Source organism: Polyodon spathula, chromosome 14, assembly GCF_017654505.1.
Source record: "Polyodon spathula isolate WHYD16114869_AA chromosome 14, ASM1765450v1, whole genome shotgun sequence".
Classification (NCBI taxonomy): Eukaryota; Metazoa; Chordata; class Actinopteri; order Acipenseriformes; family Polyodontidae; genus Polyodon; species Polyodon spathula.
In genome coordinates this window covers 25437949-25450474 of record NC_054547.1, presented here as the reverse complement: position 1 = coordinate 25450474, position 12526 = coordinate 25437949, and the positions used below count along the sequence as shown (strand labels likewise).

Genomic DNA, 12526 nt, shown 5'->3' with positions numbered 1-12526 from the left:
CAAGGTTAAACGAGAAAGAGTGCAGGTGAGTGCACAATTCTCTATAATGATGGAATTGCACTACTTTGACAGATATTGTTTACCATATAACATTTCAAGTAATACAATTTTAATGCATGTTGTTATAATGCTATCTGGATAGAATTGCCACTGCAATTAAACAATTAAACACATTTAACTCATGCAATTTACACCCACTTTACTTGCTGATTTAAAAATGATTCATTTGTGGTTTAGTGGCGAGTTAAAAAAACCTGACCTGTCTTAAAGTTTCCCAGAATTATGAGGCCAGTTGGCAACCCTAGTTTTAACCTAAATGAAGGCAGGTCTGAAACCCAAGATTGGATGCAGGACTAGTGTGAGTGTCTAACTTTGCTAAGTTGAATCCAAAGACAATTATATGTTGGTATCAAAATATCACAGAGCATGATCTTGTATGTTGCCTGAAAAGCCCTCCAGTGACATTTGACTTGCTTGTGGGCAACAATAATGTCATTCCAATCTTGCCCAAGGGCACCCCACAGCAACTCAGTTAATTTAGATGATTCCACCTTAACAGGCCAACCAAAGCTAGATGTTACATATAATTAAGGAGAAATGACAATCAAACTGGATGTTACCGGAGCGCACACTTTGCAGACTCTTCCTAGCAGCAGATTTAATTGCCTAATTTCCTGCCTGTTAAATGCCTGGACCAATTTAATTAACATTTATCAGCTCTGACAATTCTATCTAAATTATAGCAATCAAAAAAATCCTTTCTGCGGCTGCAAGGGATCAGGGTGATGAACTACCTGGATGACAGTTTGATCTGTTCCCAGTTGCAGGAAGGAACAGTGGCCCACACAGCGATTGTGACGAAGCATCTGTTGAAGCGAGATTCATTAGCAGTTTAAATTCTTATCTGAAGAGATACGAGCCAGAGCCATGTCTTGAATCTGTCCAAAAAATTACTTAATTTAGTCCAAGAATGGTACAGTTAATATCAGACTATTATATTTAACATGTTCATAATAGCCTGAATTTAAATGAAAATAACTGGACTACAAAACTTTTTTCCCACATGGCTACAGAATCTCCTGAGTGTTTTTTTGCATACTTCAAATGGGATTCAAGGTGGGCTTTCTTGAGTAATGGCTTCCTTCTTGCCACCCTACCATACAGGCCAGATTTGTGGTGTGCTTGGGATATTGTTGTCACATGCACACTTTGACCAGTCTTGGCCATAAAAGCCTGTAGCTATTACAAAGTTGCCATTGGCCTCTTGGTAGGCTCTCTGATCAGTCTCCTTCTTGCTCGGTCATCCAGTTTGGAGGGACAGCCTGATCTAGGCAGGGTCTTGGTTGTGCCGTACACCTTCTACTTCTTAATAATCGTCTTGACCATGCTCCAAGGGAAATTCAAGGCCTTGATATTTTTTTTATACCCATCTCCTGATCTGTGCCTTTCAACAACTTTGTCCCGGAGAAAAAAAAAACTATTTTAATGCATTTTAATTCTAGGCTATAAGGCAACAAAAGGTGAAAAATTTGAAAGGGCACTATATATATATATATATATATATATATATATATATATATATATATATATATATATATATATATATATATATATATATTTAACTGATTGATCTTGAAACTTCAAGTTTTGAGTGGCAGATTTTCAAAAAATAACAATTTTATAAGCACCTTCTACCTAGAACTGCCAGACCCGTCATTTTGATGCATTTTTTTGGTATAGCCTAAAATAGTATTATTTTAGTATACAAGCCCCACCCCCACTTCCTTCCTAGCCCGCTCGGAAGTATGTACTTCAATGGAATGTGGGGGTGATGTGGTCTGGCTGTAATTCAATGAAACTGTGTCTGTGTTTACATCACAGCACCTGGATGTAAACAAACCTGAGATTCATTTTTTTTATATATAGACAATGTCACAGAATCATTTTGATTCGAGAGAAATTAGAAGCATTTTCCCTGGCAACGAGGGCAACAAGGATTTGACCACAACAATGGAGGTGCTGCTGTTTCCCCACAGAAGCACTCTGCTGCAGGGTCACACAATAGAATTGGTAACGTTGTTATTATTATTATTATTATTATTATTATTATTATTATTATTATTATTATTATTATTATTATTATTATTATTATTATTTCATGTAGCTGACACTACGTAATATCCAGGAGTGACTGGCAAGTTCAATGAGGACAATGTGTCAGATGGCATTCTTACAGAATTCTGCTATATGAATCTACAGGCTTTCATGTTTCCATTTAAAAATTGGTGTTTCTGCTATACAAATGTTAGATATGATGTTCATGGAACAAATGAACAAATTGACATGAGCGGCGGTTCTAGGTAGTTAGAAAATATGGCGGTTCTAGTGTTAAAGGCTCCAAGTGTCTTCTTCCTCTGCCCCAAGTCTATCTCCAACTGGGTCCTCTGGGGCCCTGGTTTCTGTGTTGCATTTTAAAGTATTTGTTAGGGTTAACCATATCTTAATTTTTAAAGCTTCATCTCCCACCCCTTAATTCAGGTTTCTTCTAGTCTAAAAAGATTGAGCTCTTCCAGCCTGTCTTCACAGCTCATTCATTTAAGCCTTGGGATTAGTCTTGTTGCTCGTCACTGGACTCTCTGTTTGGTCCTGTGGCGACCACAAATGGACACAGTATTCTAAATGCGGTCTCCCCAGTGCATTATACTTTGTGGCTATATACCTAAGCATTATGTTTGTCTTTTTGATTGCTGACAGTGATGAATTTATTACTACACTATGGATCAACACATTGATGAGCAAACAAGCTCTGTTTAAAAACAGAATGTGTTCCAGTCCTAACTATACTCACAGACAGTTCATAAGTAGTTTTAAAGTGGGTTGCTGCAATCAATATGTTCTGACATAGACATCTGCAGCTTTAATGTTTGTTGTTTATTTATTTGATGAAGTTGCTATGTGGAGGTGAGGCAGTGATGAGACATGCTTTTTAATACTGGCTTTACTCAGCAGTAAAATAGACAATAGAAATTATCCATGAATTAATAATACAGTAAATCTATTATTAATTTCAAAGTCATGCTTGCTGTAATACTTTCAACATTAATTAAGTCAATGATTCAATGTTGTCATGTGCGTGTGAGTGTTCCAGTAATAAATGTTACCTAATCAATAGACCTGGCAACAATAATAAATAATGTCAGACACCTAGCCAGCAGATTTACACCTGTTTTAACTAGCAGACAAAAGATGTTCACCTTTAAACAGTTTTTGAAGTACTGTATGTGACAGGGGCTAAGATATCAATGGCCTGACAAAATAATTCCACATATCTTTACATGTGGTGCACCTCCATTCTCTATATCGCTCTCATCTGAGGAAAATTGTTACTATTAGGTAGTGTAGCAGGGCAAGGTCTGTGCTAGCTATTTGACACATGCTTGATCCTGCAGGGGGAGGTCGGGAGCTCATGGGATCCACCTCTCAATCATGGCAGTGACATAGAGAAGTTGGGTGAGGGTATGTTGTCTCTCTCTCTGTCTCTCTTAGTGCTCCAGAGGCGGGTCTTGGGGGGGGGTCGCTCGACCAATAAAAGTGACGCATTGCTGTTCCCTCAGTCTTGTCCTTTCTAGAAGAAACAACAGTGGGAATTTTGTTTTGAAAAATCTGGATTACAAATCATAACAGAACATCAGTGTCTGGAGAAAGAGAGAGGGGCAAGCAAGCCTGGCGGAAGAAGGCAGCCGCTGCACAGAATCGGTGTCTTTGTTACTACGTACCCCTAGTGGGACATTATTAGTTTAGCTAGAGAAAGTCTGTGTGTGTTAGTAAGGTACCAGCAAAGTGTCTCTAAAACCCGAGCCATACCGGACAGCAGAGTCTGCGGGATGTTTCAAGGAGAAGCACCTTTTATTTGTAGTTTGGTTACTTTGTTTTATTTTCCTTTTTGCTTTCACCTTCTGGTTTTGCTCTATTATTTTCAGCACCTTCAAGTGCAATCGGGACTGTGAAACGAAACATACCATTGTTGGTAAATACTGCGTGCTACCCCATTTATCGGTATTTAGGACATGTGATGGACTGGCGTCCCAACCAGAGTGTAGTCCTGCCTTGCACCCTGGGTCTGTCGGGTCAGGCTCCGGCTCACCGCAACCCACTATAGGATGAAGCGGTTACAGATAATGGAGGGATGGTATTTGGGATGAGTTGCATCATCAGTCCGTACTGGCCACATCTATTAAGCCAATTGCACGTCCAAATGGATCTTTTCCACGTTTTCTTCTTTTTTCTGTGCAAAAAATGCAGACAACAGCGATCGCCTCCTCACTTGAGTCCATGATTTTCCTGAATGGTGTCTACGATTCTGCAATGAAAATAGGCGCAGTCCGCGACAAGATATCTCATGTAGTGTGTGTAGCTTGCAATTCCAGATCTACAGTGAGCAATTGTAGCTCAATCGGTAAGTGTGAGTGGCGCTGCGTCTCCCGATTGCAAAAATTGTGCCGTGTAAGCCTGGCTTAAGAAAGTGTTGGTGGACAAATAACCAAAGAAGTGAAACAGTATCAAAAAGGAAATGCATGAAAACTTCCTTGAGCTTCTTTGAATCCAGTATGGTACCAGTTATATTTTCTAAACCTTTCTTTCAAAACTGCAGGTGATATACCGACATAGGAATGAAAGTTATACTTAGTCTGGTCAAATATATAATTTTTTATATAATCTATTCTGGTTCTGGTCCCCCCAACCCTCTATAAATACAGGTATGTAAATAAGCTTTGACAGTCCAATGCGAATGAACTTTGCAGATTCCTGCTGGACACATGCTCAGCGACATGCTCCGCTACATTCACCTACATTCCTCGGGGCTAAGTTTAAACTGCTTAAAAACTGCACTCCCTGTACAAGTGTTCTGTATTGAGACAGGATACACTCTATATACAAAGTGAACACCAAATACAACCTTGCCTAGTACTGGTGTGGCTTGTTTTTGGACTAGTGAACAAGATGAAGCCAGTCAGTAAAAGCTTTATTGCAAAAGTTACTTTGCAATCCACTTTTTTAAAGTCCTGCTTTTCTCCTACTGACCAGGTATAAAGACACCTTCAATGTTAAGGACACCCTTGTATTCAGTATTAAGGCCACCATCTGCAGTCACAAACAGATCAATCCTAAATTACCTCTCAATAGGACCAACATACCGTAAACTTCCCATTGTTTTTTTGTTTTTTTTATTATAACGCGGATGCAAAATGAAGTAACTTATTGGCCCATTTGATTTAGATTTCGAAGTTTCCATAAACGAATATTAATGTAGAATGGTTGTTCACCAAAAATAAATTGCCTAAGCTACTACACTTGTTGCAACAAATGTAATGGACCTTCAGTAGGAAGGCTACCCCCTACTGACTGGTCGTAATCACAAGGTTTCACAGGAACTGCCCAACAAAAAGATGCAATCTGTCAGGAAGTGCTGTGTCTCTTTGGAAATGCAACGTTCTTCTTTCTTTAATGGTATGCCAAGGATAAACATCCCTATTGAGCAGAGGTCATTCACACATTATCACTCACATATATGCAGGCAGGAATACAAAACTCAGAGGCATCCTATTTATAAAGCCTGTGATTATGAACTGTTTAACACAGGGATTATTGTTGAGTTTTGTTCAGGTTGGGCTTTGTTAGAAAGCTTCTACTTATACTTATTCCAGTTTGTGCAGCAGGCTCTACTATAGTACTCATCAGGGGAGCAGTATTATATTATATGATTAGCCTCTGTAATCCAAGCTCAGACCATTACAAAATAAATTGTAATTCACAGTTCTGCCTCGTAATTCACACTTATAATTGAATGTGTCTCACTGAAATGAAGCAGACTGACAGAAATTGAATCAGACGTCAAACCCTTGTTACACTGTGCATTTAAGTAAAAGATCTGCCTGTTTTATTGAACTAACCACATAATAAAAATATAAAAGCTGAAGACCATGCATGTATTTACGTTACTCTTGTTGTCTGCTGTGTCATCAGGACCTGCTCCAGCGTCCCTGTGGCAGGGTGCCTGCCACTGTGCGTATTTTGTATTATATGTTGTATGTGGTGTGTTAATGTTGGTGTATACATATTGGTGCACAGGATATAAATTGGGTTATCTATCACAAGTGTTGCAATATGTATTTAGGCATGGGGATTGCACAATCACTTCACGTGCAGATAAAGTAAGTTATAGTATTTTAACTGTACCCTAGCCCTACCCTCCATTCCTAACCTAATCATATTAACAGATATAACTGTTGCAGAGAAATTGTAGGTGCTTACTATATGAATTACTCTGTTATTGTTGTCTGGATATTATAAAGTGTGACCAATTATCCAAATACTGTATCTGGGCTATGGGTGTGACAATTCATTGTGTATCAGTGAATGGGATACTTTCTTTATAAGACATATCGCATCGTTTATACTGTGATACAAGAGCAAAAGCCCAACACAGCTTACTGATCACCAAATGGTTCTTGAATGAAAAATAAGTGTGTTTTATAGCTGGTATGAATACATCGTCTTCCTAAGTTATGATCATTTAATCTTTTTGTGCATCATACAAGTGGCCCATGAGCTCCAGCACTTGTATTGTGATACGTATTGTATCACGACCTGCATCGAGACAACATAGCCGAAACAATTCAGTGAATATACTGATAAGGAGCCACAAAATGCAACATTCGAACACATACATGAAACGTTTACCTGAACCAAATGCTTCACCAATTACAGACAATCACCAGCTTGTATACACACACTTTCACCATACTGATTATTTTAATTGGATATATGCCAGTTCATAAGTGAATTTAAATAAATTAATATTAACTACTAAGCAACAAATTATTCAAAAGCATTAGGATATGTATATCAAGAATACATTCTTTAATATGTTATATGTACAGTTCAGATGTTTTTTTTATAAAATACTAATAATAATAATAATAATAATAATAATAATAATAATAATAATAATAATAATAATAATAATAATAAACCTTTACATATTGTTTTAAAGTTAATTTTGAATGTTTATGTCTTACTTTGCACAGCTGCAGTATCATCCAACACAGCAGGTACGCCGATAAAGTAAACTTCGCGTGCATGTACCGCTCCGGTAAACAGGTGAGATGCATTTGAACCAGGTCAAAGTCTTCTTGGAATGCATTGTCCTCGCTATCTCCTCTTTGGACTTCTCCAATCAATGCCTCTTCATCAGACAACGTGGTGCTAGTGTTATTATCCATTGTGTTTACGATTTAAAACGGTACATATTCTCTTCCCACTAATCCAGTTTTTCGATTTGTGTTCTACGTCAAGCTCTTCAAGTTTGTTTACTTTTTTACAGTCCTCGCTGAATTGCTGTGTATGTTCATTGTATTGTATGAACTAGGCACGTTGTGAAGCTCGCTTCATTACAACAAAAAATGTCTGGAGTTCTTGCGTTTAAAATAGACTGCAAGCCGCTGTTTTGAGTATGTACAGCACACAAGTCAAATATAGTTCTGGATTAACACCCCGCTATGTGCTTCCAGCCCCAGACCCCAGTTACCAAACAGAAGAGGGAGGCACAAGAATAGCGGCGATGTTACTGCGTGACAGCCTAGCCATGCTGCCAGAAGACACCTGTCTAAAAGCACGCAATACTTTTTTTGGAAATCCAATGGGGGGATGTATAAGCATCATACAGACTATAACTAAACTATAACATAATTTAACGTTTGTTTACTTGTGTGTATATCATTGTAAGTGTTTATTTTAAACAATTTAACAATTTAAACAATACAAATGTGGAAATGATACACGTATAGTATGTCGACCTACTGCATGGTCAGTTTTAACGCTATAGAGAGTGTAAATATGTTCGTGCTCGGTGTTTTTAATGCCATTCGCAGGTGTTACGGGTCAAAGGCATTTGACCGCTCACTGTAACTTTAACAAACTGGCAGCTAAATGTCCTACACCGCGTTTGAGTTGAGAGCCAAGTTAGGGAAAACAATTGGGCTTAAGCAGCTGTGTGAAAACAAGAAGCGTTATTGTTTCGTTTTACTTTCTACAGCTGTCTTATGGAGCATGCTGTAGGGTTCATAAATACTTTTATTATGTATTTATTTATTTAAAAGATTGTGTCAATACAGTATTATTTATTTCTGTCTAAAAAAAATCACAAATCTGCTTTTGTTTCTTTTCAGTGATGATCTCATATCTAACAATTTATTTTTTAGAGCATGTAATTACGCGTTAGTTATCATAATAGCACGGATAAACCCCCTTGCTGTGCATTTCATCCAATTCACTGGATTCAGTGGCAGAAACGGCGCATGCGGATTGTGTCTGTTCTCTGTGTCTGAAAAGAAGGGGCATTCAGACTTTATACAGAAGCCTTTAACAATTAACCACTGTTTACTATAAGAGGACAGGCTAGGTTTAGACAAATAGTTTATTTCTTGCAGTTTTATCTTCTAAGAAGCAATGCAGGCGAAAGGATTTTTTTCTATAGTTTTTAAACTGAAACGTATTAACTAGTATTTCTTAAATGGACTCACGTTATTTATGCATGTATTATTATTATTATTATTATTATTATTATTATTATTATTATTATTATTATTATTATTATTATGCAGGAGTAAACCTTTACATGAACATGCATTTTGTAAATCATTGAAAGGTAAGGTGACCTGCAACATTAGCTACAGAAAGAAATGTATTTTCACAATCCTTTTTGACATATAATCGCAATAACACCCTTCACAATTTGAATTACCAGAGATTGTGGATGGGTATAGCAAGACATTAGGGTATTGCTTAATAAATGGTAAGGAGATATATTTGTAAACAACTGCTATGTAACAAGCCTGAGGTTTCAGATGGTGATGAGTTCCCAAGACCCAGCATTTTATGGGAGTGGGGGGACTAGTCCACTAATTTACAAGAAAGGTGTTGCCATCTGTGCTGCTGTTATTTTAATCCCACCAAACATGCTTCTATTTGGTGCTATAAATGTCTAACCACTTGGGATAAAAGTGATGTTTTTATTGGGCATCCAGTCACACTGTTAAATCTGTGCCCTAGTAATGAAATAAATATCAAACAAAATACATACTAGAATGGTAATATGTAATGATAGGTTACAGATGTAACCCTGGTTTCCTGAAAGAGAAGACGACCAACAGCAATACTTTTGGAATATGCCTGCCACGGGTCAGGTATTTACTGAGCATTTTATGTCAGAGCTGCCGATAGGCTTCTCCGGGGAGTGACGTCCTCGGTTCCACCTACCGAAGGAATAAGTAGTCACTCTGCTGAGATCACATTCTCTTTTGCATTGAACCCGCGAATGAGAGTGATGCAGCCTCGCAAGGTTTGTTGATCGTCTTCTCTTTCAGGGAACTGGGGTTACATCCTTAAACTATCATTCCCTTTCAATTCAAAGGTGACCAATACTTTTAGGAAAGTATATCAAAGCTGTCACAAGGGAGTGTGATCGGACAGCAGATGAGGGACATCTCGCTACTGCCAAACTAATGTTTGTGGTGTGAGCGTGCAACTTCAAGGACCCTTGTGCCTAATGAAAGCATAGAGTGCTCTACCACATTGAGTTGATAGAACCTGCTGAATGTATGCAAAGTAGCCCAGCTAGCCGTAGTACAAACATCAGTCAATGAGGCATCTCTAAAGAAGGCCCATGACATAGCCACTCCTCTAGTAGATTGCACTGCCGCCCTCCCAGGTGGGGGTAGGCCGACATTAGTATCAATAGGGTCATGACTAGGGGTCTACTTAAATCGCAGTAAATTTACATATTTTTTGAGGGTAGAGTATGGAATAAAACTAGGATTTTGCGGACCTGTTTAAACATTAAATAAACCTAAGTAGAAACTATTTCAGAGCACTATAAAAGCCTAATAGGCTGATTAAAACATTGTTGTCATTTGAACAGTAAACAAGAACTTTAACCGCTTTGGAGTATTGTTTTGTAAATGTTATTTGTTTAAGGACGGTTTGGGGTTTTTTTTTTTGCCTAAGTGCAACGCACACAGGACGGTGAAGGAATAAAAAAAGCCTAAGAAGATATGTAGTTTGCGTCATTTGCTTTGTGCTGTAGTTCATTTAAACAAGGTTTCTTTTTTTTCTCCGTACTTTGTCAAGTATGCATTGCCCCTTAAAAAGAGGTGAATCTCGTGGTGACCCCTCAATTTCCAGATTGCCGCAAAATCTGCAAAATTGCGATTTAGGTAGACCCCTAGTCATGACCTCTGGCCATACACCAATTTTGGAAATGCCTCCACTTATAGGTGTAGAATGACCTTGTGGAGGGGGCCTTAGCATTCAGAGGCCAGACCCACAGTTGGAGTCTGCCCGGTTCTGGGTTCCAGGGAGTGCCTCTCGCCTGACTGAGGAGATCCATGCACAGCTGGACCTCCCAGGGCTGACAATGGTTTGCAAACCAGATTCTCCTGGGCCATCTGGGAGCCACCAGGAGAACCGACGCCTCTTCTCTCCAAACATTCTCTACAAGTGTCCTGGGCCTCTCATGGCCTTGGGCGTTGACACATAGTGGACCACCGCAGTGGTGGAGGGAGAACCATAGGGGGCAGTGAGTCATCCTGGCTGTGGCACAGAGATCGACTCGGGCCCTCCCAAACCATTCCCAAATACGCTCTACTACCTGAGGATGGAGTTGCCATTCTGATTGGTCAGGACCTTCCCTCGAGAGGGCCAAGACCTGAAGATGATCACTCACGGATGTAACCGTGATCCCTCGAAAGGGAGGAGGGCCCACTCGGAACTGCAGCATACATCCGGTGAGTACAGTGGCAAGCACCCAAGAGTCTGAGGTGGAATTGTGCCAGTACTGCAGCTGGTGTTGTGAGAAGGAGTGAGTTTGAGGCCACAAGTCTTCAGGCCCCCTACTGGGGCTGTTGAGGCTGGGGCAGAGCCTGTCTTAAAGGCTGCCTAGGGCATTTACATAGGAACTGCCTCCCAGAGCGCTGTTGCGCTGGGGCCCCACATCCAGCATTCCCCCGTCTTTGTGGACAGCCCAGATATTAGCTGTCGCGGAAGCCTGAAGGCGACGCCTCAGGTCGCCACGCAGTGCAGTGGGAATCCGAGCCGTCTGGGTCACAGTCTGTGTCATGGTCAGATGCTAGCGCCTCACCCTCTCCTCTATTGGAGCACGGGAATGGAGCATCACAGCCATCTGTCAAGGCGTCTGTCACTCTTGGTGGGAGCGTTGCAGTATCTTCTGGCCTGAAAATATGGCCAGGGGAGATAGGCATGTTGAGTAAGACCAACTTGTCTACATCTGAGACCCTGTCCTGTGACAGCCAAAGCTGTCTGGGTGCCACTACCAGGCCTACCAGGCTTTTGCCCAAGACTTTCCCTTGGCAGCCTGAAATTTGCAGCGGTGTACCCGAGACCAAGCGCAGCTCCCAAGCTACTAGTTCATGGAGGGGCGCCGATCACAAGATGCCATCCAGGTAGGCCGTCAAGAGACCTGCTGTGTTGGCCAGCCGCATTACTTGCACTTTGGCTGCGTACGCTTTTTTAAGGTGGGCCTCTGGTATTCCTGCATTGGCCGTTAGGGCACGCAGGGTCCTCAGACAAATCTCCTATTGCAGGAGCTTGGAGCAGGGCAGCGATGGTGGAATCCACCGGCGGGAATTGCACTAGGTCCAAGGTGCCCGCACCTTCCAAAAAGACACTCTGAGCCGAGGCTGGTTTTGTGCCAAGAAGCCTGTACCTCCTCCAGAAAATCAGGGAACACCAGAAAAGGCTGTGGGTTGAAGCCTGAGCCTGTCTGACAACAGAGCGGCACTGTTCAGGCACTGCCTTTCAGGTGACCTGGAGGAAGTTGTGGCTCACTCTATAAGCACCTGAACTGTGATCAAGGGAGGGGTAACATGTGTCTCTGAGGCAACCTCAGAGCTGGAGCCTGTCTTCTGGGTTACCTCCTGGGTGCAAAGGAGTCCCCATCCCAGCAAGCCGTGATCGAAATTGTGTCCTGTTCCTCCTTGCTCATCACACCATCTAGCTCTGAGACGTCCAGGGCGACTGCGATGAGGATGGTGTCGGTTCCGGGGCAGGTGCCAGGGGCAGAGCTGGGGTTGGGGGAAGATCCTGCTGTCTAACCTGGTACTCCAGAACCTGAACCGTCTGACTCTTCAATTTTGAAATGTCCTTTGACTACATGGAATGTCTTGCCCACTTGAAGGAGTCCATGAGCGGCTGCAAGCTTCATGGGCTGGATCCTGTGCGCACAGTATGCTGCGATGGGCTCGATGGCAGTTGGAGGAGGGGGGAGGATGGGACTCTCTACACTGCAGAGTTTGCTCAATCTGTGCAGCATCCCAGCCTCTGCAGAGTCAGAGGCTGGGATGCTGCACAGATTAAGCAGAACATCTCATCTCCTAAGGTGGAGGCGTGCTGCATTCCCAGGCACCTGTGTGTTTGTGCTGTGGGAGCTGCATCCCTCGACAGGACGGGG

General features: G+C 41.3%; 1 protein-coding gene across 2 annotated transcripts in view; it reads right to left on the bottom strand.

The window, feature by feature from the left end:
• Positions 1-7578, bottom strand: part of LOC121327429 (rho guanine nucleotide exchange factor 4-like) — a 195385-nt gene extending 187807 nt beyond the window's left edge. For both annotated transcript variants that reach the window (XM_041271494.1, XM_041271493.1), the window contains exon 1: positions 7080-7578. In XM_041271494.1, coding sequence (XP_041127428.1) covers positions 7080-7283 — 204 coding nt within the window. In that variant the 5' untranslated portion in view covers positions 7284-7578. The remainder of the gene's footprint in view (positions 1-7079) is intronic.
• Between the last annotated feature and the right edge of the window lie 4948 nt (positions 7579-12526).